Genomic DNA, 25,846 nt, shown 5'->3' with positions numbered 1-25,846 from the left:
ATGGAGCTGGCCTGGGGAAAGCAGAGCCTATGGATGGAACCTGGTAGCATTTTCTGAACCTAGTATCAAGTCATACCTTAGCCAGCTGTGCCCATGGACTTGCCATGAGCCGATGAGCCAGTTATTCATTTATTTATTCATTTATGATTCAATCCAGTTTGAGTTGGGTTTTCTGTTTAAACTGACTCCGAATTAAGAGCACCACAGAATGTCTTTACTGATGAGCACTGGGAAGAGGAAACATAAGTAAAATCCACTGCCCTTGTTGGTCTCATGTTGGTCTCATGGTGAGGAGGAAGGGTAAAAAGATGTCCTTAGCCACTGTTGCCCTCCTCTCTAGGGAGGGATGGACATAGCGTTCTGATTTCCAAGTTAGCAAAATTAAGGATTCAGAGATCCTAAAAGTGGTGGCCTGGAACTATGACTCCCAGATTGGGGTTCTACAGAGACAGAGAGAGAGAGAGAGAGAGAGAGAGAGAGAGAAACTTCAGACTAAATAACAGAGCCAGAGAGCATAGAGACTCACACCTGTAATCCTAGCTACTCATGAGGCAGGGATTGAAAGGACTGAAGTTCAAGACCAGCCCGGGAGACCCCATCTCAACCAATAAAAAGCTGGGCATGGTAGCCTGTGCCTGGCATACCAGCTACTTGGGAAGTGTAAATAAGGAGAATCATAATCCAGGCCACCCAGGCATAAAGTCGAGACCCTATTTGAAAAAACAACAAAAGCAAAAAGGTCTGGGAGTGTGGCACAAGGAGCCACCTACCTAGAAAGCACAAGGCCCTGAGTTTAACCCCTGGTACCACCAAAAAAAAAAGAAGGATAAGTAAAGAACAGAGACGGTATGCTGATTCATGCTGATTCATGATTAATCCCAGGATTTGGGAGGATGAGGCAGGAGGATCAGAAGTTTGAAGCCAGCCTGGGTTACATATTGAGATGCTTCCTCAAAGAAAAAAACAGCCCTTTAAAATAAATACATTGACATTATGAAAGACTTACATTGTACTCACTTTTCTCACTGTCTCAGACACGTGAAAAAACTTTTTACATGCACAGCCATCTGCTAACTGGAGAGTCCTGTGGCCCTGGTTAGACTGGCCCTAGTCCTCAAAGCTGCTTCACCTCCTTAGTAGCACAGGAACTAGAGGACCCCAGCAGGAAGAACAATGATCCTAGAGAAAGGCCTTTCTGTTTGGGCATGGAGGATCTGGCCAGGAAGCCAGGCAAAGAACAAGGGAACTCAGACAGCTTTAAGGGAAATCCCTCAGCTCCTCACTGGCTGAGCCCATGCAGCCCTTTCCTCAGTCCATGGCCTGAACAGGGATCCCTGGAGCCCTGCACAGAGTGGTTCCAATTCTAGATGGGGATGAAGGTTCTGGGAGAGACTCCAGACTGTGAAAGAAAGCAACCCCCTTCCTTACCCCCACACCCAGAGAAGCACAGCCTCCTGGAGGCTCAGTGTGAACACAGCCCAGGGCTTGTGTGGGAGCATGCACTGGGGCTGCTCTGGGGGGCCCCTGTGCTGCCTGGAACAGTAGCTCCTTCAGGTTTGCTCAGGTTGGGGGAAGGGTGTTAACATGAGTGAGAAATGTTGAGTCTTTCTCCTCCACACTCCTGTGCTAGGGCAGAAGCTTACTCACCCGTCCTATCCAGCTGGGCTGGTAGAAGGGAGCCTTTGCCAAGTCACAGATTCTGCTAGCACAAATACACACTGGAGTTGTGCAGTCAAATTCTGAAAGTGCTCTCAGGTTTCAGTCTGACAGACTGAACATCCCAGCCCTCCCTCCCCCTACACACACACACACACACACACACACACACACACACACACACACACAGACAGACTGGATGGAACGAGAGCAGTGAGGAAGGCCAGAGAAGAGGACTTCCGGATGTCTGATTCTGGAGGCAAAATAGACTAATAGGAAATGAATGGGAAAAGAAAAGGAGTATTTGGTTTACAGCCATACCACTCTGAACGTACCCGATTGTGTCTGATTTTGGAAGCTAAGCAGGGTCAGTCCTGGTTAGTACTTCAGTGGGAGACTATCTGTGACTACAGGGTGCTATAGCTTAATTAAAAACAAAAGAAAAAAGAAAAGGACAGTTTGATAACCTGCCCTGCACTCATGGCGTGTATATGAGGTGTGTGAAACAATTCATGAAAGAGTATACTTTTTCCCAATGGGGTGGGCCATCTTTCCACCCTCATGATATTAAATACCAAGTTAAGGGTTATGTAAAGCTATATTGGGGGGCAGGAATCAAGGAAACCAAGAATTTGAGAGCCAGAGCCCAGTTCATTGAGTCCTCATGGAGTCTAGCTCAAGAGCCAATGATGGAGGCAAAGCAGACTCGGGACACTCAGCAAACTGAAAATCTTAGGTCTTTATTCTGGTGACCTGAGCTCAACATGATGCCATCTCTTTATCCTTTGTCAATTTCTTCCTGACATTTCAAGGTCATACATCTGTCCCTTTCTTCCCTGTCAAACTCCCAAAAGACCCCAAGATCTGACCAAATCTGAGCAACTGTCTCAGTCAGACTCAAAAGTCTGGAAAAGCTATTATTTCCCTGACCTTGAGCTAGGTGTCCATCAACAAGAGCAGAGAACAGCAGGGAAGGGGACTTAAGGCCACCTTGGATAAGGGTAGTAGTTTCTTTTAGGTGTGGCAGGTCAGGCAGCCTGACTGACATGTCAGGTTCAGCTTGTAAGAGATCAATTCTATCTCCAGAGTAGCTTTGGGACAGCTTTGTAGCTTCCCAGCAGATACATACCCAATTATAGCTCATGGATTCCATATCTCTGAGGTCAAGTGCAACTGAGTGGCCTGAAATCCCACAAGCTCCCCAATGCCATATCAGAGAAACCAGAGAATACACACCAAATCATATGCACTGTGTTCTTTATTGTCATCACATGTTATCCATGGGACCGGGTGGAATGGGAGAAAAGCCCCAGGCAGAGACATGAAAGGAAGGGGGAGTGGGAGCCATCTCTTTTGCACATTCTGTTTTTCCTTCCCAGCTGATGATGGGGGTGCCGTAGGAGAAGGAAGCAAGACCACTTTAGATACAAGCACAGTGTTGCGTAAGAAGGTTGGGAACGGTCTCATACTTGAAAGAATAACCTCCATCTGAAGTGGTGCGGACATGGAGGGGCCTCATGGTCCCTGGGAGGGCAGCACAGCAGGGCTGGGCTCCTGGCACCAAGGAAAGAGGCTGGACAGGGGTTGGGGGAACCCCAGGGCCTGGCAAGGGCTGATCTGGTGGGGTTGGCAGTCCACAGCCACCATGACAGTAGTGGAAGATAAAACTGGGAGGATGCACAATCCACCGGTCCCAGCCCAGCTCCTGGAAGGAGATGTTGAGTGAGGCTCTGTGGCAGTAGGCGTGGGCAGCAGGTTCCTCTGGTGGCCTCTGCAGCAGGCGCAGAGCAGCGGGAGACCAAGGCCAGGGCACTGGGGAAGCTGAGCGTCGGGCTCTCTCTCCCCCACTGGTTGGTCTGGCCCGAGTGTGGGCCACCAGGAAGGGTGTCGTCTCAGGCTGGTCTGAGCAGGTGCAGAGAGGACAGTGTAGCAGTAGCACCAAGATGGGGTGGGTGAGCAGAGGGAGAGCAGAGGCAGCCAGGTGCAGCACAGCCCAGCGAGGGGGTGCCTGGCCTAGGAACATGGGCACAGCCATCGGCCCCCCAGATGACAGCACCAGCAGGCCCACTGGGGACCCTGAGCTATTGGAGGCCACCATGTCCTTCCTGTCTAGTCCTGTGTGGAACCACAGCTGGGCTGAAGTCACCTGACGGCTGTGCATGTGTTGGGATGGCCGGAACACGTAAGTGAAGAGATTCTCCTCAGCCTCCTGGGCGAGCCCTCTAGCAGCTGGCTCATCCTCACATCTGGCACCTGCAGGAGACAGAAGGAAACAGAGAGGGCAGGCTTGACCAGCAGTCAACAGGAAGGATGTCATTCAGGAGTGCTGATGATCTGCCAAGCATTCTTCTGAGCACCTTCCCAGACCTGGGACTCTCCCGAGTCTTGGGAGAACTGACATAGGCTCCCCGACTTTTCATTCATCATTAAAGCACTTAAAAAATATAACATTGCCAAGTTCTCCCATAAGCAGTCTTACTTATTAATATTCCAAACAGCAACGTGTAAGAGTCCCTGTCACTCTCTACCTTCCCCAACACTTATGTTAGTGTGAAGTGGTATCTTGAATGCTGTGTACACCAAAAAGAAAAATGAGAAGAGGGAGGAGGAGAGGAGAAGAAGGAAAGGGAAGGAGGAGGAGGAGAAGGAGAAAAAGAGGCCAGTGCTTCCCAAGAAAGTGCAGCTGGCATCCTTGCCCTGACACATATACACTACAGTAAATATTTATGGGGCAGCCTTGGTCAAAGGACTAGCAATCCGGACTATATGGTTACACAGTTCCTCTCATACAGTCGTAATAATGAATCTGTTTTGCAGATTAAAGAAAACTGAGGCTTAGAGAGATGAAACGACATTTAACTTCTAAGTGGCCAGGTGGGATTCGACATGATTCCAAAACCATTCTTTCCCCAACTATGCTGCATTGGGGCTGAAGTCAGGAAGAAGGGGGTCCTCTTCAAGAGCAAGGTGGGTCAGAGAAGGAGAAAGCCCACCAGGAGGAGAGCTTTATTCACTCAGTCAGTAGAACAAGGGGGAACACATAAGAAGGTGAGAAAGGAACTCAAGAGAAGATGGACTCTCCTACATCCCCCATATCCTCTCACCTACCTGGAGCTAAAGAAACAGGGACAGGAACAGGAAATAAAACAGAAAGATAGGAAGGAAGATGGTAGGAAGGGGCCCAAGCTCAAACATTTCTATCTCTGGAGATCCTTGGTCTCCCAAATGCCTCTCATGTGCCTGTCACTCTAGGTACACCAGCTCACTCAATCCTGAGAGGGAGGAGCTGTACTCCATTTGACACATGAGGAGTCAGAAGCTTGGCCCATTGTTGCAAAGTTAGCTGAGCGGTGGGGCTGGGATTCAAACCCAGGTCAGCCTGGCTCCCAGGCCAACACAGTACTAGCCTGCTTCTCAAAGTCACAATGCCAGTTCCCCACCTCATTACCTGTGGCTGGGAAAAGGATGGCCTGGGAGACATCCTCCTTCTCTGGCTCAGAGGCCCTGCGCATGAAGCCCCCCAGGGCGTGTCTTCGTGGCAGCCGCCTGACTCCAGGACCCCCACCTTCCCGGGTTACTGCTGGGGGCCCCAAGGCATCCAGGAACAGGGCCCTCACTTTGGCCAGAACAAGCTCCCGGTCCAGCTCCAGCCCGTGGCAGCCATGCCCACCCTGTGGGGCCAACAGCAAGAGCAGCAGCAGGTGCAGCTGGGGTACCATAGCTCACCTTGCCCTGCCAACTGGAAACCCACACTCTGCCCTGTGCCCCTTCTGTCCCGGTCTGCCCAGGGCCTCTCCACTCTCCCCTCCCCATCCCACCACCGCCCTCTTCTACCCTTCTCACCCAGTCCTCCCCAGTCCTTCCCACGCCCTGCAGTCTGAGTTGCCCCTGCTCATGGCATTGAGACCTATCTCTGACGCAGACGTCTGTGGCCCTGAGCCTTATCTCCCACTCCCGCCAAGAATGTGGGGGACGGGGCTGGGGAGGGTGTTCACCCCGAGTGACCTGACCCATGCATACAAGCATACAACCCTTTCCCCCTACACATGCACCCTGTGTTCACATCCCAGCACTCAACACAAAGGTCACATCAGGTGGGGACAGGAGCCTGGGAGCTTGGGTTGGCCAGCTTCTTGAAAGTGTCATTTGTCTGGGAGACAGAATACACCAGCCCCCCCCCTCAGACCTTCTGGGGCCCCTTTCAACCAAGCAGTTGCTGGGATAACGTGGGAGGAAGGGCTAGAACTGGGGCTCCGGCGGGGGGCAGGTGGTCCTGCCTGCTCTATACTTAGCCTGGAGGAGCCAGTCTGGGCTCTTGTCCTCCAGCTGTGTCATCAGAGAATATTTTTGGGATTGGCAGCTGCAGGCGCCTCTGCCACTCAGGCCCAAGCCTGGCCGGCCGTTGGGGACCTGGCGGCTGGAGGTGGGAAGGAGGAGGGGAAAGAGGCCCAGGCTGTGGGAGGGGGCTGGGAAGAGAGGCTCCCGAGAGCAGGAAGCCAGGCCGCAGGCAGAGGAGGCTGCGGGGCCCCTCGCTGGAAAGGCAAACAGGAAGGACTGCCCCCTGAACGCTGGGCTCGGGGCCCGGGAATCTCCGGCGCGCCACAAAGCTGCAGCTCGAGCGAGGGTAAGGAGGCGAGCGAGGAGCGAGCGGCCAGGAGAGAGCTACGCGGGTCCCCGCGATCGCTTCCCACAGCTCCCGCCTCCCGGCCTCCCGCCGCTCTCCCGGCCTCGGCGTGTCTGCCACCCGCCCTTCCCCCGCTCCCCGGCGAGCCATCTCCAGCCACCGCAATGAAGGCGGGCTCGGGGGACCAGGGGAGCCCCCCGTGTTTCCTGCGCTTCCCGCGGCCGGTGCGGGTGGTAAGTGGCGCCGAGGCCGAGCTCAAGTGCGTGGTCCTGGGGGAGCCGCCGCCCATTGTTGTGTGGGAGAAAGGCGGGCAGCAGCTGGCGGCCTCGGAGCGCCTGAGCTTCCCCGCGGACGGCGCCGAGCACGGCCTGTTGCTTAGCGGCGCGCTGCCCACCGACGCCGGGGTCTACGTGTGCCGCGCCCGCAACGCGGCCGGCGAGGCCTACGCAGCGGCCGCCGTCACCGTGCTGGAGCCGCCCGCCCCCGAGCCCGAGCCCCAGCCTGCCGAGCGCCCGCTGCCGCCGCCGGGGAGCGGGGAGGGCGCTCCGGTGTTTTTGACGGGGCCCTGCTCCCAGTGGGTGCTGCGGGGGGCGGAAGTGGTGCTGATGTGCCAGGTGGGGGGCCTTCCCGAGCCCACGCTGTACTGGGAGAAGGATGGGATGGCCCTGGATGAGGTGTGGGACAGCAGCCACTTTGCGCTGGAGCCCGGCCGCGCCGCCGGGGGCACGGGCGTGAGCCTGGCGCTGCGCATCCTGGCGGCACGGCTGCCGGACTCGGGCGTCTACGTGTGCCACGCCCGCAACGCGCACGGCCACGCGCAGGCCGGCGCGCTGCTCCAGGTGCATCAGCCCCCGGAGAGCCCGCCGGAGGACCCCGACGAGACCCCCACGCCCGTAGTGGAGCCGCTCAAGTGCGCGCCCAAGACCTTCTGGGTGAACGAGGGCAAGCACGCCAAGTTCCGCTGCTACGTGATGGGCAAGCCTGAGCCCGAGATCGAATGGCACTGGGAGGGCCGCCCGCTGCTCCCCGACCGTCGCCGCCTCATGTATCGCGATCGCGACGGCGGCTTTGTGCTCAAGGTGCTCTACTGCCAGGCCAAGGACCGCGGGCTCTACGTTTGCGCAGCGCGCAACTCGGCGGGCCAGACTCTCAGCGCCGTGCAGCTGCACGTCAAAGGTAGCGCCCACTGGGCGTCCCGGGGCTAGGGACTGGCCCCCAGAGCCCTCCGAGGCCCTCCGTTACTCCTGCTTTCTCCGTGTCCAGTGCTGCCCAGAAGACTTGGGGGGAGGGGAAGTAGTACTATTTCCTGCTCGCCTCCCACCCCCCCCCAGGGATGCAGATTTAGTGGGTCTCCAGGGTATTCTGGGAGCTTCTTATTAGCAAACTCTGATTCTGAGGCAGATGGTGGAAAACCACTAAGGAGTGGTTGATGTGCAAACCTTGGGAGTTCTAGAACTCTTCAACTCCAGGGGTTTTCAACCTTTGCTTTTTGTCTTCTTCCCCTACTGAATTCCCCGTGAATAGCCCCAATTTGTAAGATAAAAGGAGCATTTTATGAATACAGATTACTAAATCAGAATTTACAACATGAATTTACAGGGCTCAACAGTGAGAACAGGGACTGTTGTATTGAATACACACATTTTGAGTGAAGCTGTATTTATACCCCTCTGGTCCTTGAACCTGTGGGGTAGGCGACCCCTGCAGACATTGCTTTGGGGAAACAACCCATTCACAGGAGAAACAGTTGGCGGGGAGGAAAAATACACCACAATTTTTTACTGTACTTTCATTAAACTGCTCCTCAGGTTTAAAAGAAGAGAAAGGTGAAGGAAAGAACATTTATATTTCTGAGTAGAATCACCAGTAACATTTAATCAAGTCTTACATTACCCAGAAAGCACAGAAAACCAAAAACACACTCCAAACACCCTGGAAGCTAAAGGTTTCCATAATAGGGTTTCATCATAATTCAAAGGATTACACAGATGCCAGTTAGTGTCTAACTTTCTCCCTCAGAGGAAAAAACGTTGGCAAATTTTCTTACCCCTGCCTGGCATGCAACCAATTGTGTGGCACCTAGGCTGTGGCAGTGGCCTCACAGGCACAGCTTGATGTGTGCAAACTTGCCAGGCCCATGCTGAACTGGAACCCTGTCAAGAAAGAAAAGCCCAGAGGGAGGGCAAGAGGAACTTCCCAGAGGAGCACAAAAGCTTGCTTCTCCAGCAACCCAACTTAACCCTCTGGTCGTTTCCAGCAACCTGTTCCCTAGTTTTGAAATACAGTTTTGAAAATGGTTAGAATTCTTTTAAAATGACATTTAACTCAAGCCCTGGCAGAATTTGTGAAGTGCCTCTGAGAAATCCCAGGGAACAATTTGAAAAATCACTGATCTGGTCCATCCTCTCGCTTCCTTTTCTGTGTTTTACAAATAAGGAAACTGAGGCATAGGAACATTCAAATGGACTTGCTCAAGGTGATGTGATTATTGAGCATCAGGGTTAGATGAGAAGTTAGGTCATCCATTTCCCTCTGGGGTTTTGCTGTGATTCTACCTGTCTACTGGCTCTGGAAAAAGCAAGCAGCATGAGCTACTGTGTGTTTAGGAGTCCTCCTCTGGGGCCAGCCCCTCTCCAGAGCCTTCTCTTTGCTCTCCTCTCTCCATAGAGCCTCGCCTCCGATTCACAAGGCCCCTGCAGGATGTGGAAGGCCGGGAGCACGGAATTGTTGTGCTGGAGTGTAAAGTACCCAACTCCCGAATCCCTACGGCCTGGTTCCGTGAGGACCAAAGACTGTTGCCCTGCCGCAAGTACGAGCAGATTGAGGAGGGCACCGTCAGGCGTCTCATCATCCATAGGCTGAAGGCAGATGATGATGGTGTCTACCTGTGCGAGATGCGGGGCCGGGTGCGCACCGTGGCCAACGTGACAGTCAAAGGTCCGCCGGCCAGTGGGAGGAGGCCAAGGCTGAGGCTGGCAGATGCTAGACCCTGGGCTGATGGATTCCTGTCCACATCTCAGGGCCCATCTTGAAGCGGTTGCCCCGGAAGCTCGATGTCCTGGAGGGGGAGAATGCCGTGCTGCTGGTGGAAACGAGAGAGGCTGGGGTAGAGGGGCATTGGAGCCGCGATGGGGAAGAGCTGCCAGCCACCTGCCAAAGCAGCTGTGGCCACATGCATGCCCTGGTCCTTCCAGGGGTGACCCGAGAAGATGCTGGCGAGGTTACCTTTAACCTAGGCAACTCCCGTACGACCACTCTGCTTAGAGTAAAATGTGAGTGCATGAAGGCCTCTGGGCAGAATGGCCAGGGTGGGAGGGTGGCGAGATGTCAGCACCTTGGATGGCAAAATGGATTTAATGTGGAAGAGCTGTGGAGGGCTTGAGCAAGTCTCAGGTGCAGATTCTACCTTTGTCTCAGGCATCAAGCACAATCCTCCAGGACCCCCTGTGATGGCTGAGATGTTCAAGGGCCAAAAGAACACGGTCCTCTTGACCTGGAAGCCTCCCGAGCCACCTCCTGAGACCTCCTTCATCTACCGGCTGGAACGGCAGGAGGTAGGCTCTGAAGACTGGATCCAGTGCTTCAGCATTGAGAAAGCAGGAGCTGTGGAGGTGCCAGGGGACTGCGTGCCCGCCGAGGGTGACTACCGCTTCCGCATCTGCACAGTCAGTGAACATGGTCGCAGTCCACATATCGTGTTCCATGGTTCTGCTCACCTTGGTGAGTCAGACCTGCCAGATCCTGGCTATTAGTCTCTGTACCCCAAGTTGTGCCATCCCATCACCTCCTTTCCCTGGCCTTTAGGCCCTGTCCTTCCATCTGCCAGTCCCTGCCAAAGGCTTCACTTTCGAGTTCTGATGACACACTCTATTCCTGTCTCAGTCCCCACAGCTCGCCTGGTAAAAGGTCTGGAGGATGTGCAGGTATATGACGGGGAAGATGCCATCTTCTCCCTCGATCTCTCCACCATCATCCAGGGCATCTGGTTCCTTAATGGAGAAGAGCTCAAGTGTACTGAGCCAGAGGGCCAGGTGGAACCTGGAGCCTTGCGGTACCGTATGGAGCAGAAAGGTCTGCAACACAGACTCATCCTGCAGACTGTCAAGCACCAGGACAGTGGGGCCCTGGTTGGCTTCAGCTGCCCTGGTGTACAAGACTCAGCCGCCCTCACCATCCAAGGTTGGTGCTAGTGGGGACCTGAGTGGGCAGATAGGGTCAAGACACAAAAGTCCTATTGGCCGAACATGTCCAGTGCTCTTCCCATTTCTCACAGGGAGAGTAAGGAGCATCCACAATGGACTCAGCTTGAGGGCTCAGAGGTCCAGAGAGCCAGTTTCAACCCCCATGCAACATACAGGTCACCCTCATTATGTTCGTTAGTACCCTGTCCCAGTTCTCTGGAGTGCATTGCATTTTACAGAATTCTGTCACATTTGTCTTCTCATTCAAGAGACATGGGCCCAGGGCCTTAGTCCCTGACTGCTTCCTGTCCTGTTGTCTAATTGCAGCCGTCTATCATACCAGCGTCCCATGTGCCAGGCACAGTCCTAATCACTTGACATAAACTTAACATCTTCTTAACAGCTCTATAAGATAGATTCTTTTGTCATCCTTATTTGATAGGTGGGGAAATTGAGGCACAGAGAGGCTAAGTTACTTGCCTAAAGTCACAAAACTAATGACTACCAGCATCATAAGCAGAGGGCAAGGACAGAAATCACCAGCAACCAAAATAGCATTTCCAACGGACAGCTGGTTTGTAGTGCAAATTCTCTAGCCCCTTCATCTTTGGAGGTCTGAGGATTGCATTGTTGTCAGGCTGTATAGGAGTTAATTCTTAGATAGACTACAACCACTACTCTTTAAGTATTGGGGTGTAGACCTGTCTTAGTTCATTTTCTGCTGGTGTAAAAGAATACCTGATGCTGAGTACCTTATAAAGAAAAGAAGTTTATTTAGCTCACGGTTTTGGAGGAAGATTGAGCAACTAACTCCATCTGTTCAGCCTCTGGTGAGGGCCCATCTGGCTAAGTCACAACATGGCAGAGGAATGGGAAAGGAAATAGTTGCTGTGTGGAAGAAGCCAAGTGCATAGTGTGGCCTGGCTTAATAACAACCCACTCAAGAACTAACTGGTGGGCTGGGGGTGTGGCTCAAGTGGTAGAGTGCCTGGCTAGCAAATGCAAAGTCCTGCGTTCAATGGGGTCCTATGAAAGCTACATTAATCTCTTTTAATGATGATGCCTCTGATGACTTAATTACCTGCCACTAGGTTCCAACACTTCCCAACACTGTTTTATTTAGGTAATTCCTGGGGATCAAACCCAGGGCCTCATGCACATGTTAGGCAAATGCCCTGCTACTGAGCTACAACACCAGTGCCTCCAAACCTACTTTAAAAAACCCCAACATGCTGGGCGTTGGTGGCTTACGCCTGTAATCCTAGCTGCCCAGGAGGCAGAGATCAGGAGGATCAAGGTTCGAAGCCAGCCCAGGCAAAGAGTTACATGAGACCCTATCTCGAAAAAACCGTTCACAAAAACAGTGAAGTGGCTGGTGGAGTGGCTCAAGGTGAAAGCCCTGAGTTCAAGCCCCATTACCGCAAAAAACAAAAAACAAATGCTTTGATGTCAGTTGTCTCCCCTGTATAGCCACAACTGCAGAGAGCATACACACTGGGGAGGGGAAGTTTATCTGAGGCATAGCAGACTGAGGATGTGGTGGGACTTCTCCCCATGCAGAGAGCCCAGTACACATCCTGAATCCCCAGGACAAGGTGTCATTGACCTTCACAACCTCGGATCGGGTGGTGTTGACCTGTGAGCTCTCACGGATGGATTTCCCAGCGACCTGGTACAAGGATGGGCAGAAAGTGGAAGAAAGTGAATCACTAGTTGTGAAGATGGATGGGCGCAGACACCGTCTGATCCTGCCAGAGGCCAACGTCCAAGACAGTGGCGAGTTTGAGTGCAGAACAGAAGGGGTCTCAGCCTTCTTCAGTGTCACTGTTCAAGGTCAGGAACCATGCCAGCCTAGGCTTCTCCAGCTGAGGTCAATTATGGGTGTTGTGCTGTGCAAGCCCTTCCTTCTGGTCTGTCTGCTTGGGGAGTCCTGTATGGGGAGGGCCTAGTGGGCTAGTATACATATCTTAGGTCACTCTTGACTTTTTTTTTTTTTTTTTTTGCTGGTACTGGGGTTTGAACTCAGGACCTCACACTTGCTAGGCAGGAGCTCTACCACTTGAGTCACTCTGCCAGCTGGACTTGCTTCTTTACCTGTTCATGTACCAACACACCTCCACCCTCTGTTGGGTTTCTTAAGGGAGCTAAATGCAATTAGGGAAGGAGAGATGGGAGTTAACATTTTTTGGGCACCTAACTCTGAGCCTAGTGCTATGCTAGGTGCTGTTTCATTTTATCTTCAAACTAGATGAGGGGCAATGGATCTCTAGTTCACTGACAAACCGAAGCTCAATGAGATAATGTGACTTCCCAGTTATCACACCTAGCAAACACCATAGCTCAGATTCACATCCAAGCCTGGCCTGCTGCAGGTGGCTACATCATAACAGTGTTGAGGACCCTGGTCTAGTAGTGATCTGGCTGTCTCAGGAGCACCCTGGAGACTTGCTACAAATGCATGTGCCCAGGCCTCCTGGGCTGTCCAGAGCCAGAACACTGAATGGAGGGCAGTGTGGGAGCCACTGACCCTGCCATCTTCTCCCTTTGAGTGGAAATCCTGTTTTCAACACCTTTTCCAGAAGATCCTGTGGCCTCAGCCTGACTGCACCCTGTGACAGGGAACTCACTACCTGTGTTAGTCAGCTTTCTGTCACAATAATGAAATGCTTACAGTTTTGGAGGTTACAACCCAAAGTCAGGTGGTGTTGAGCCTCTAGTGGGGGTGCCAAAAGGCAATAGGGAGCATGTGGCAGAACAAAGTGCTCACCACATGGCCAGTAAGAAGTTGAGGCTCCACAGTCCCCTTTGAGAGCACCAAGGACCTTCCATTAGGCCCTATTTTTAAAGGTCACCCCCAATAGCACCTCTCTGGGTTAGCACCCAACCCTTAGTGTTAGCACCAAACCTTAACACTAGACCTTCAAAGGAGTATCTAGCTGGCACTAGTTAAGTCATTCCCCACCTCCCACCCTCCCTGGGATTTCCTTGTAAAAGAAGCAGCAAGCTCACCTAAGTGTATGGTGATAGTGACCTCCCTTCTGCCTAGACAAAGGGTGGTGCCACTGTGTGAACTCTGGTTCCTGCCACCCACTATGTCCCCACCCAGCTACCTCTGATCCTCTGGGGGACTCATAGAGCACTCAGTGTCACTTGATATTCTGTCTTTCCTTGCCTGCCATGCCATCTGGATCCATGCCATTCGTTGCCCCTGAATCCCCTACAAAGCATGACTTTGAGCCCCTCCCCCGCCCCAGTGTCCCCTGGTCTTGAGGCCAGTTTGGACTCCTCTCTCCCATGTGTTGGGTGCCTGTATGATCTGTCTGCTCCCATCCAGATCCCCCAGTGCACATCGTGGACCCCCAGGAGCATGTGTTTGTACATGCCATCACCTCTGAGTGTGTCATGCTGACCTGTGTGGTGGACCAAGAGGATGCCCTCGTGCGCTGGTACAAGGATGGGCAAGAGGTGGAGGAGAGTGACTTCGTGATGCTGGAGAATGATGGGCCCCATCACCGGCTAGTGCTGCCAGCCGCCCAGCCCCCTGACGGGGGCGAGTTTCAGTGCGTTGCTGGAGAGGAGCGTGCCTACTTCACTGTCACCATCACAGGTGGGGGCCAGAGGGGCCAGCTGAAGCAGCTGTCACACTCAGTTCTGTATTGCTATTCTAGCTTCTGTTTCCCCATCCCCCGGCTGTCAAACCTGTCTTTTCTTCTACCTGTGGTCTAGCCACACTCATGAGCCCATTGATCCTGGCTACACGTGTCACCAGGGAAGCCCTGCCTTCTTCATTCTTCTGGAGACCCCTGCCAAGGAAAGTCTTTGGGGATGGCAATTGTAGGGCAGGGTAGGTGGTCAAAAGATCTCAGAGGCCTGTAGTGGACCACAGCTCCACCATTCTACCCTTCCTACCATCCTTATCTCCACCCAGAGAATGCAGAGGTGGCTCCTAAAAGCTCCTAAACAGAGAGACTGGTCATGTCTCCCTGGCCTTGCTTGACAGCTGTGTTCAGGGAACTGTGTCTCTAGCTGTGAGTTACTGTCCAAAGGCAGTCCATCTCCAACACATGGTCTACGGAACAGGCAGAGGGCATGCCAGCTGTAGCCCCTCGTGCCCAGCAATGACTGTCCCTGTCTTGCAGATGTCTCCTCGTGGATTGTGTACCCCAGTGGCAAGGTGTATGTGGCAGCAGTGCGCCTGGAGCGTGTGGTGCTGACCTGTGAGCTGTGCCGGCCCTGGGCAGAGGTGCGCTGGACCAAGGATGGTGAGGAGGTGGTGGAGAGTCCAGCGCTACTCCTACAGAAGGAGGACACCATCCGCCGCCTGGTGCTGCCTGCTGTCCAGCTTGAGGACTCTGGCGAATACTTGTGTGAAATTGATGACGAGTCAGCCTCCTTCACCGTCACAGTCACAGGTGTGGGCCCATCCCAGCTCCTCAGAGTCACCAGAGGACAGCCCCAAGCCCTGGGGGGAGCTAGCCAAAAATCCTCTCACCCTCGAGCACACTGTGGGAAGGGAGGTGTGGGCTGTGGGGGCACGCAGTAGAGTCCCCACCAGATAAAGCCCAGTAAATAGGACCCCTCCCCAGTGCCAAGGCCAGGACTACCTGTGCTCTACCAGCTTGTTGAGCACCGGCTTGGCCAGGCACCAGGCCAGGTGATGGAGCAACTGGTGAGTAATGCACTCGTTCCTGGTTCTCAGGATGCTTGCCAGTCTGGTGGGGGAGGTAGCTGTTAACCAGGGGTCGCAAACGGCAGTCCCTGTGCAGCCCACAAGATGTGTTTTGTTTGGCCTGCAGAGTCTTACCAAAGTCAGGACAATTCAAATAACAATCCGGAGTTATGCGTCCTCTTGAAAAAGCCGAAGACCCGGCGGCTCTGGTCCCGCTTCCCCCCATGGCGACGAACAGCTGGCACTGAGTAGCAGCTGCCCCATAGTATGGGGCACCATTCCTCTCTCCCACCCTCCCTGCCATTCCTTTTTTGTCTGCACCCCCCTTCAGCTATTGACCTACCCTACCTGGCCCCTGTGGCATTTGAGTTTGCGACCCCTGTGTTAAACTAATAAACACGCGAATCAACGTGCAGTGACACCTCGTGAGAGCTGCTGTGGAGGGAGCAGAGGAGAGGCAGGGAGGGCTTGGGAGAAAGTCACCATTCTATATGCAGGTCCAGCCCTGTGCTGGGCTCCAGATACTCAGCAGCATGCAGACAGACATGGTCACTTCCCTCGCAGAGTGCTCAGCCTGCAGGAAATCCAGAGTGTGGGCTGTCGAGGGCCACTATAGGGATCCCAAGGCTGGGGGCTGCTATCCTGGTCAGGGCAGCAGGAAGTGCTGAAGAGCTGATACTGGAGCAAAGTGGGGTGGGGTGGGATGGGGGAGGAAAAGAATATTCTATGTGGGAAATGTACAAAACTGGAAGTAATGGTTTATTGCCAAAGATTTAAGGGCTGCAGCTCATAGTGCCAATCCCAGTGTGCATGGGATAGTGGGGTGGGCGGAGGGTTAGGCAGCTCTGGGTGGCACAGAAGAACCAGATGGCTACCCTGGAGTGATCTCCTATTCCTGGCTCTGTCCTGTTGCCCTTTCCCTGGCCTACCCTAGGAGTAATGCCTAGGCTGAGCTGCATAGGGAACCTCACTCCCCGCCCCCCAGACAGTGAAGCCACAGTGCCACATTCTGTCCTGTATCAGTCACCTTCACCGTCTCCTGTCCCCAGCCCGGGCCAGACGTAATGGCCACAGCCACACAAATTTCAGCCCACACTGTGTTCCCCACAAAACACCAGGCTCCTCACTGGGAGTCCACACAAACATCACATCAGCTCTAGGCCAGAGCAGACCAAGTCCCACACCTAGTTGAGGTGCCAAAGCTATACAGACATCCCAGTCCTGTTGCTGCCCCCTGCCTCACCTTACTTTCCCCCATCATGTCCCCCACCCCGCTGGCAGACACCCTCTGAAATCTGGCCTTGCTGGGGCCCAGGAAACCAGCCTACATCATCCAGCTCATGTTGGGAGGTGGGTTGCGGGAGCTCAAGGCAGCCATCAGTCCCCATGGAGGCAGAGAGCTCAGTGTATGCTACCAGGGCATTTTTCTGTAGGTGCCCAGTGAAACCTGAGCCTGGAAGGCTAACAGTTACCCAGCCGGGCCACAAGGGGGCCAAACGCACTAAAGTCTGTGGAGACTTAATCCTGAGGAAACAGGCTGGTGTAGCAGTGTGGGCAGGCTTGGGTTCACCTTCAATATTGACTTGACTCCCTTTCTGTGGAGGAGTGACCGGCACTTGGAGATAAGGTCCCGGAATCAGTGTACAGTATCCCCAGGGTATGCAGACGGTGTTGCAACTCACATGCACAGATGCAAAAACCATTGAGTTTTTGCAAGCCTAGGTTTGGAATCCCCACCACTGCGTGCAGAATGGGAGCCTGCTATTGAACAGATGGTGCTTTTTCCTCCTGCCCTAGAGGCACTGTAGCCAGCTGTGACCTTAAGAACATTTGTTTTATCACTGTGTGCCTTAATGCCCTCTTCTGGAAAATGGAGACAACATAGTACCTACCCCCCGGAATTGCTGAGAGGGCGAAATGTGTAGAGTGCTGGGAACTGTTCCTGGAGCTCTAGGAAATGTTACAGAAGTGTGTGCTATTTCAGATCCTCCATCCCTTATCCACAATTGTGAAATCCAGAGCATCCACAAAATCAAAAGTCTTTTTGTAAGTTTGGTGTTCAAAGTCATTTCAGTGAAACCTGAGTTTAACTACTGTGAAGCTATATCTATTCTTTAACTATCCAATGGGGCCCATATGTCTATCTCTGCACCTATAAGACATGAATGTACTTTTTAATTGTCCTGCTTGGGGTAAATGATTACATTGCAAATGTTAATGCGATTGATTACAGAGGGGACGTGCCCCAGTAGGGACTGAGGATGTATGATATATGAAAAATGCATCACTTCTAGAATACAAAGCATTCTGGATTCTCTTTTTTTTTTTCATTTTTCTTTTATTATTCATATGTGCATACAAGGCTTGGTTCATTTCTCCCCCCTGCCCCCACCCCCTCCCTTACCACCCACTCCGCCCCCTCCCGCTCCCCCCCCTCAATACCCAGCAGAAACTATTTTGCCCTTATCTCTAATTTTGTTGTAGAGAGAGTATAAGCAATAATAGGAAGGAACAAGGGGTTTTGCTGGTTGAGATAGGGATAGATATACAGGGCATTGACTCACATTGATTTCCTGTGCGTGGGTGTTACCTTCTAGGTTAATTCTTTTTGTGGATTTTCTTAACCCTCTGGCCCCAGGGATTTCATAGAACAGGTTGTGAACCTATTGTTACTTACTAGTATTATTGCACTCAAGACTCTTATTATCACATGGTTAACAGGGCGTTAGGCTGGCAGACAGCTCCAGGGAGGATGATGGTAAATTTGACAGCCTGTGGTTGCTCCCACTCTACAGAGCCTCCTGTGCGGATCATATATCCCCGGGATGAGGTGACCTTAATCGCCGTGAGCTTGGAGTGTGTGGTGCTGATGTGTGAGCTCTCTCAAGAGGACGCTCCCGTGCGCTGGTACAAGGATGGGCTGGAAGTGGAGGAGAGTGAGGCTCTGGTGCTGGAGAGTGATGGGCCCCGTCGCCGTTTGGTGTTACCTGCTGCTCAGCCTGAGGATGGGGGCGAGTTTGTGTGTGACGCTGGAGATGACTCGGCTTTCTTCACTGTCACTGTCACAGGTGGGCAGTCAAGGGCATCTCAGAAGGCTAAGGGACAGGCACCCAACAATCCCTACTTCCTGCATCCTAGAGGTCCCTTGGTTGCTCCCCACAATGCCCTCTGCTCCCCAGCCTCCTCATTATCAACAGTCAGAGCCCCACTTGCCCAAATCAAGCTGGGACAGTAACCACAGGCCTGGTGGAAAGGAGCCCAAAAGTTAGGGCCATTCTTTCATTCATGCATTCATTCGTTCATCAACAAATACTTTTTAAGCAGCTACTGTGTGCTTGACACTGTTCTAGATGCTGGGATTCAGTGGTGAACCAATGAGATAAAACTTCCTACATTCATGGAACTTACATTTTAGTGAGGGTGAATGACAAAAAAAAAAAAAGAAATAGATGGCTTGTCCAGTAGTGATAGATAAGTGTGTCACCAGCAAAGCAGGGAAAGGGGAGACTCAGGGTTGGGGTAGGCATGGGGACCAGATAGATCTGGGTGTGAGTCTGTCCTACCTTTTTTGTCTGTGCAACCTTGGGCGAGTCATTTTTCTCTTAGGAGATCTTAGGTCCTCATCTGTGAAATGCAGTAGAGAGGCAGGAAGGGGCCTGCAGGATAAACCTGTGTGCCCCTCTCTCTATCCACCCACCAGCCCCGCCAGAGAGGATTGTGCACCCCGCAGCCCGCTCTCTAGATCTGCAGTTCAGGGCTCCAGGGCGCGTAGAGCTGCGCTGTGAGGTGGCCCCAGCTGGGTCTCAGGTGTGCTGGTACAAGGATGGGCTGGAGGTAGAGGCATCAGATGCCCTGCAGCTGGGAGCTGAGGGGCCTACCCGCACCCTCACCCTGCCCCATGCCCAGCCTGAGGATGCTGGGGAATATGTGTGCGAGACCCGTGATGAGGCTGTCACCTTTAACGTCAGCTTGGCTGGTGGGTACACCTGGCCAGCCCAGGGTGGGGAGCCAGGGGCGGGCCTAGACTCACGCCTTCTTCTCTTTATACAGAGACCCCAGTGCAGTTTCTTATGCCAGAGAGAGCCCCTAGTCCACTGTGTGTGGCCCCTGGGGAGCCTGTGGTGCTGAGCTGTGAGCTGTCCCGGGCGAGCGCCCCTGTGTTCTGGAGCCACAATGGGGAGCCTGTGCAGGATGGTGAGGGCCTGGAGCTCCAAGCTGAGGGCCCCCGCCGCATCTTGTGTATCCGGGCTGCAGACCCAGGACACGCTGGCCTCTACACCTGCCAGGCGGGGGCAGCCCCAGGGTCCCCAAGCCTCAGCTTCACCGTCCAGGTGACTGGTGAGTATAGCGTGGGCAGAAAGCCTCAGAGTAGTACCCCAAAACCCAAGGCTTCCCCATTTCCTAACACAATTTGGCCCCCTTGTCCCACCTCTTAGCACCCCTTGCCTGTTACTGCCCTCCTCAATGCCCTTGAGCCTCTCTCTCCCAGTGACCCCCAGCTCTGACCCCACAGAGCCCCCTGTGAGGGTGGTGGCCCCCGAGGCAGCCCAGACGAGGGTTCGGAGCACCCCAGGCGGGGACCTAGAGCTGGTGGTGCACCTCTCCGGGCCAGGGGCCCCTGTGCGCTGGTACAAGGACGGGGAGCGCCTGGCAAGCCAGGGGCGGGTGCAGCTGGAGCCGGCCGGGGCCAGGCAGGTGCTGCGGGTGCGGGGGGCACGGAGCGGGGACGCTGGGGAATACCTGTGCGACATGCCCCAGGACAGCCGCATCTTCATCGTCAGTGTGGAAGGTAACAGTGTACCCTTCACACCCTCTGCGCCTTGAAACCCAACAACCACCTCCCAACCTTCTGGGACCTTCTTACTCCCTCCCTGAATCATTGCCTGTGGCTCCCACCTATGTGCGCGTGACCCTTTTCCAGGACCTCAAATAGGAGGAGGCATGGCCTGGTAGCTAAGAACAAGACCTCTGGGGTTGACCACCAAGGTTCCAACCCAGATTCTAGGCCCCTGGAATTGTGGAACATTAGCCAAGTTGCTTAAGCTCTCTGAGCCCCACCTCTGAAATGAGGTACAATGCATATCTTACAGGGCTGTTGTGATGATCATTCAAGGCTATAAATAGGGCTCAGGGTAATTGTCAAGTTATCAGGGAGTAAGAAAGGTAGGTCACCAGGCAACATCCTGGCTTTTGGGGACACCCCCATGGCCAGCACATACTAGGACCTCACCAAAGGTGTGTTAAAAGACGAGTGAGGGCCCTATACCCTGAGGAAGGGATGAGAAGGTGAGAAGGGGGAAAGGCCCAGCCCAGCTCACCACCGGCCCTGTCCTCCAGAGCTACCACCGGTGAAGCTGATCTCTGAGCTGACACCCTTGACTGTTCACGAGGGCGACGATGCTACATTCCGGTGTGAGGTTTCACCACCAGATGCGGATGTCACTTGGCTGCGCAATGGGGCTGTTGTCACTCCAGGGCCCCAGCTGGAGATGGCCCAGAATGGTTCAAGCCACACTCTGACCATACGAGGTTGCCAGCTCCAGGACACAGGGACCGTAACTGCCAGGGCAGGGGGCACATCCACAAGTGCCCGGCTCCATGTTCGAGGTTCGGTGCTGATGAGGACAAAATGCTCTGATCCCTATACCTACCTGACTTAGAGCCTTGCATTCTGCCTACAGACAGATTGGTGAGCCAGAGCAGGCCCAGTCTGTGGTCCCCACCGGGCTCCATGGCTTCCTTCCTTCTTCCCCACCAGAGACAGAGCTGCTGTTCCTGCGACGCCTTCAGGACATGCGTGCCGAGGAAGGCCAAGATGTGTGCCTTGAAGTGGAAACAGGCCGAGTGGGCACGGCAGGGGCTGTGCGCTGGATGCGAGGTGGGGAACCCCTACCTCTTGACTCTCGCCTGACCATGGCCCAGGATGGCCACATCCACCGCCTCTCCATCCATGGTGTCATCCTGGCCGACCAGGGCACCTACGGCTGTGAAAGCCACCACGATCGTACCCTGGCCAGGCTCAGCGTAAGGCGTGAGTGCCCCGTCCTCTCTTAACACAACGCCCATTCGCCCACGGCACAACCTCTTCTGGCTGTCCTAAAGTCCCTGATATCCCACCAAAGTGCCCCTGGCTGAGGAAGGTCCACCGTGGCTGTCCTAGTCTGCGGGTGGAGCCTGATGCAGCCCGCCCAAAGCAAAACCTCTCTTTTTCTAATGTTTTCTATTTACCTCAGAAGCCCACGTGGACTTGGCATTCCATTTCCTACTTCCAAGTTGGCTTTGCTATAAACATAAATATTGTCCTCCAAAAAAGACTCTGTGTTTATCCTTCAATCACATGCCCCAGGAATACCCATTTAAGAAGCAGGGATGGCTGACAAATAGTACCTCCCATCCCAGCCCCAGGCTGGAGCTCTCTTATTAGCTGTGTGACCTTCATGCAAGTTACTTAACCTCTCTGAGCCGAGCATCCTTAAAAAATGGTCTCTACCGCTAGATACTTTGAGGACATTAACTTAGTTAACATAAAAAATGCCCTCACAGAGGTCAGTGAATGGTAGACCTTCTAAAGTCAGGGCCTTAGATAAGGGGCAGGGGGCAGCAAGGACAGGACCAAGGGGTGAGTGAGTCCCTGTGCTCCCTGCTAGGGCTGGAGCCCCCATCCTTCCTCTCTCCATCTCCCCACATCAGCACGGCAATTGAAGGCACTGCGGCCTCTGGAAGATGTGACCATCAGCGAAGGGGGCAGCGCCACCTTCCAGCTGGAGCTGTCCCAGGAGGGTGTGACTGGGGAATGGGCCCAGGGTGGAGTCCGGTTGCAGCCAGGGCCCAAGTGCCACATTCACGCGGAGGGCCACACACACCGCCTGGAGCTCAGTGGCCTGGGCCTGGCCGACTCAGGCTGCATCTCCTTCACAGCGGATTCTCTGCGCTGCGCTGCCAGGCTCTCTGTGAGAGGTGTGGCCTGTGAGCCTGACGCTGCTTGCTGTGTGTAACCACTGATCCCACTGCCTGTGTGGTCCCCACTGACCCTGCCTGCTGCAGTGTGGCCCCCACTAGCTCCTTGCTAGTGTGTGACTTCCCCAACCCTCTGGCCCTGTACAACTCCAGTGACTACCCTCCCTGAGTGTGGCTCTGACTATTCCAGTCCTGTGTGGCCCAACTATCCCAGGACCAGTGTGCCAGCGTGGTCCCTACTAACTGTCCACATGAGTGTGGTCCCACTGACCATTCCGCGACCCACTGCCTATACCTGCCTCTTGTGGCTCCCTCTGCCTGCCTGAGTGTGGCTCCTGTAACCACTCAAGTTCCTCCAGTCCACTGACTGTGCCATCTAAGGATGATAGCTGGCAACTCTGCTGAGTGCCCCATTTTTGCTTCCAGTCAAGGTGTGTTCCCCACTGACTACACCTATTCTAGGGTTCCCCCCTTCCCCGCTCTGCTGAGCCACTGTGTCCCCCACCACCAAGTGTCTGCTGTGGACCAGCCACACACAGCCTCCACTGACCATGCCTGCCTGAGGGTGACCCCTCTGGTATTTCTGCTCTAGTCTCCCCCTTGTCCCTCCACTAGCCCTCAGCATGTCCCTCACTGGCAACCTCAAAGTGTGACTCCCAGCTGGACACTGCCACCCACTGGCCCTCTGGCCCCACTGTCTTCTGCTGTCCAGCATTCCCCTTAAACTACTTGTCCCCACATGTCTCCCACTCACTAGTGGATCACCTGTCCCCATCGTTACCCCTGCTCTCACTCTGCTCTGTCCTTCCTCTCCCACTCTTAGAGGTCCCAGTGACCATTGTGCGGGGGCCACAGAACCTAGAGGTGACTGAGGGTGACACAGCTACGTTGGAGTGCGAGCTTTCCCAGGCCTTGGCTGATGTTACCTGGGAGAAGGTCAGAGCCCAGCCCTGGTGCTTATCTGTCCATGTAAGAACAGTAGTAATGCCTGGAACAGAAAGAACTAATACTCAGGGAGCCATTGTCCCTGGCTCTGTGCTAAAATTTACTCGACATTTTTAATCCTTACAGCAACCTTATGAGGTAGGTCTGATTATCATGGAGTTTATTATCTATGAGGAAATAAGCTCAGTGGGATGGATTTACTTGGCCAAGGGCAAATGAGCTCATACTGAAATGCAGGTTTGCCTAGTTCTAGAATCCACATTTATATGAAGTATGATCGTTAGGTACACTGCTCTGGGCATCCTAAGCAGTACTCTTTCTCCGCCCTAAGATTCCCAAAGGGAACACCATCTCAGAGAGGCTTCTGGTGCCGCCAGGGAAGGAATGTGTGAGACGGCCCGAACGTAGCTGAACACAAGGCACACATAAACACACCTCCAGGCCGCTTGGCATCAACAGGGGACATCGCAGTCTTTCAGGGCCAGGGCAGCTACTGCCCAGCTGGGCTCTGCCCGACCCTCTGCAACTCCCGCCCCTAGGACGGGCGCGAGCTCACTCCCAGCCCGCGGCTCCGGCTCCAGGCTCTCGGCACGCGCCGTCTTCTCCAGTTGCGGCGCTGCTGCTCCTCGGACGCCGGGACCTACAGCTGCGCAGTAGGGACGACCCGTGTCGGGCCGGTCCGCCTGACCGTGCGCGGTGGGTATGGGGCGATGAGGGGGTTGGGCAGTACTTTGGGCTCGGGACTGCAGACCTGCGTTTCCCGGCCCCCGCCCGGGTTGACCATGAGTGCTACTAGAAAGAGGGCGCGGCGTGGGCGTGGTCTAGTCCTGCCCCGCCTCACGCCCCGGGCTCTGCCCCAGAGCGCGCGGTGTCAGTGCTCTGCGAGCTCCAGTCTGTGCAAGCCCGCGAAGGCGACAGCGCCAGATTCGAGTGCACTGTGTCGGAGACCGAGATCACTGGGCGCTGGGAGCTCGGAGGACGCCCCCTGAGAGCCGGAGGACGGGTCCGCATCCGACAGGAAGGTCGGGACGCCTTTCTACCCTCTCGGGTTCCTGGCGGCCATACCCTTGGTTCAGACAGACCCCGCCCCTCTAGGATAAGCTCCTCCTCCAATCATAATAGACCCCGCCCCACGGCCCTAGAAGCCTAGTCTCCAGGCATTTCTTCCGTCTCCAGCTCCGAGTCCCCGACTGCTTCTCTTCCCGCTGCAGCCCAATTCCGCCCATCCCAGCGCACACCTACCGCATTCGGAGCTGCCCCGGGTCTTGCACCGGCCCTATCCTCATCCCCGAACCCTCCGGAGAGGTTGCTCGGGCCTCACTAGCGCCCCCTTCGCCCCCAGGGAAGAAACACATTCTCGTGCTGAGCTCGCTGCTAGCTGAGGACGCTGGTGAAGTCCGCTTCCAGGCGGGACCCGCCCAGTCCTTGGCTCGGCTGGAGGTGGAGGGTAAGCTACCGAGGCGGGGCGAACAGGAAAGGAGCATCGTCTATCCTAAAGCTGACAGACTGGCGGCTGGTCCTAGGCACGCTGCCTCTCTCCTCTCCCCTCCCTTGGAGGGCTCTCTTGGGACAGGTCATAGAGGGCAGCGCGTTTCCTGGGGAGTGGGTGGGGAGTTGGGGATGAAGGGGAACAGACTGATGGCATAGAGGACTGATGCCAGGAGTGGAGGCCTTAGGAAGGATATATCTCTCCTCCTGAGGTTAAGCCCCTTCCCTGCACCCCCAGCATTGCCTCTACAGATGTGCCGCCGCCCGCCTCGAGAGAAGACGGTTCTGGCTGGCCGCAGAGCCGTGTTGGAGGTGACCGTGTCCCGCTCCGGGAGCCACGTGTGCTGGTTATGGGAGGGGGTTGAGCTGTGCCCTGGGGGGAAGTATGAGATGCGCAGCCACGGTCCCACTCACAGCCTGGTCATCCATGATGTGCAACCTGAGGACCAGGGCTCCTATTGCTGCCAGGCGGGCCAGGACAGCGCCCACACACAGCTGCTGGTAGAAGGTGAGTAAAGTACATTGGGCAGAGGTCAGAGGGGCAAGCCAGCTGGCGAAACAGGAGGGAGCACCTGGGAGCGGCAGGACTGAAGCACACCTATAGGATTTTTTCCCAGAACACTGGGAAAGAATCTTGGCAGTTTGGTTCTGGTGGTGTTGGAAGTGGGGAGGAGGGGAAGAATAGGATAGATCACATCTGGGCTGGGGAGAGGAGGAAGCCCCAAGTTCTGAACATGAGTGTTTGGTTCTGATCAGCTGTCTCCACCTTTTCCTTCCCTTCCTATTGGTGCTTCTCCTCACTCCCTCTTGCCTGTGGACTGTGCTTGAATCTCCTGAATACCCCATTTCTACCAGCTCCTCTCTTTTTCACCTACTCACCACTACCTGTTGCCACACCTGTCCCTCACCCACTCCTGCTCTCTGCCCAGCTGGCTTCTGCTGGCCTAAGGGAGTTCGACATCAGCATGGGCAGGTTCCATTTTTTCCCCCTCTTCCACATAAATGCTTGTGCCCTACCCCTAACTCCTTATAGTCCCTTCACATGCCCTGCTCTGCCCCACCCTAACTACCCCTAGAGGCTCAGAAAGGGTGGGGCTTAGCCCTTCCCATGTGGGTGTCCACACTCTGCTGGGGGGAGGAAGGTGGCACTGACTCTCTCCCTGCCCCATGTGGAATCATTTCTCTGCAGGTGACTAGGAGGACTGAACCAGGCGAGGCGGGTGTCCTCCCAACAATGTGGAAGGCATGTGCCCTTCTCCTGGGCAGGGTAGAGAGACAGGAACCACAGATGTCAGGAAATAATAAAATGCTACTGCTCATCTCCTT

The 25,846-nt window shown here is 54.6% G+C and overlaps 2 protein-coding genes across 7 annotated transcripts; one reads left to right on the top strand and one right to left on the bottom strand.

Moving 5' to 3' along the window:
• Positions 1-2,896: 2,896 nt before the first annotated feature.
• Inha (inhibin subunit alpha) lies at positions 2,897-5,630 on the bottom strand. The gene is made up of 2 exons (XM_020174848.2): positions 5,105-5,630; positions 2,897-3,909 (listed from the first exon to the last, which is right to left on the bottom strand). The coding sequence occupies exons 1-2, from the start codon at positions 5,373-5,375 to the stop codon at positions 3,077-3,079; spliced, it is 1,104 nt and encodes a 367-aa protein (XP_020030437.1). The 5' UTR covers positions 5,376-5,630; the 3' UTR covers positions 2,897-3,076.
• An 87-nt stretch (positions 5,631-5,717) lies between these two features.
• Obsl1 (obscurin like cytoskeletal adaptor 1) lies at positions 5,718-25,839 on the top strand. Of its 6 annotated transcripts, none has more exons than XM_074071807.1 (21): positions 5,718-7,456; positions 8,948-9,217; positions 9,301-9,552; positions 9,698-10,000; positions 10,163-10,459; positions 12,022-12,294; positions 13,796-14,068; positions 14,601-14,873; positions 17,926-18,198; positions 18,831-19,106; positions 19,181-19,468; positions 19,644-19,919; positions 20,468-20,737; positions 20,889-21,161; positions 21,821-22,087; positions 22,911-23,023; positions 23,572-23,728; positions 23,893-24,054; positions 24,375-24,479; positions 24,759-25,028; positions 25,710-25,839. In XM_074071807.1, the coding sequence occupies exons 1-21, from the start codon at positions 6,445-6,447 to the stop codon at positions 25,715-25,717; spliced, it is 5,691 nt and encodes a 1,896-aa protein (XP_073927908.1). In that variant the 5' UTR covers positions 5,718-6,444; the 3' UTR covers positions 25,718-25,839. The 6 variants fall into 6 exon arrangements, with proteins under 6 accessions (XP_073927908.1, XP_073927909.1, XP_073927911.1 ...); XM_074071808.1 differs by having other exon boundaries at positions 5,891-7,456; positions 19,743-19,919; XM_074071810.1 differs by lacking the exon at positions 18,831-19,106 and having other exon boundaries at positions 5,892-7,456.
• The last annotated feature ends 7 nt before the right edge of the window (positions 25,840-25,846 follow it).

This window comes from Castor canadensis, chromosome 4, assembly GCF_047511655.1.
Source record: "Castor canadensis chromosome 4, mCasCan1.hap1v2, whole genome shotgun sequence".
Taxonomy (NCBI): Eukaryota; Metazoa; Chordata; class Mammalia; order Rodentia; family Castoridae; genus Castor; species Castor canadensis.
This window is presented reverse-complemented; position numbering and strand designations above follow the sequence as displayed.

Bases quoted from the DNA above. Each gene is read 5' to 3' on its own strand.
- Inha (XM_020174848.2), bottom strand. From the start codon at position 5,375: ATGGTACCCCAGCTGCACCTGCTGCTGCTCTTGCTGTTGGCCCCACAG. The intron at 3,910-5,104 runs GTAATGAGGTGG...TGTCTCCTGCAG, and splicing joins CATCCTTTTCCCAGCCACAG to GTGCCAGATGTGAGGATGAG.
- Obsl1 (XM_074071807.1), top strand. From the start codon at position 6,445: ATGAAGGCGGGCTCGGGGGACCAGGGGAGCCCCCCGTGTTTCCTGCGC. The intron at 9,218-9,300 runs GTCCGCCGGCCA...TCCACATCTCAG, and splicing joins GGCCAACGTGACAGTCAAAG to GGCCCATCTTGAAGCGGTTG. The intron at 23,024-23,571 runs GTCAGAGCCCAG...TCCCGCCCCTAG, and splicing joins CTGATGTTACCTGGGAGAAG to GACGGGCGCGAGCTCACTCC.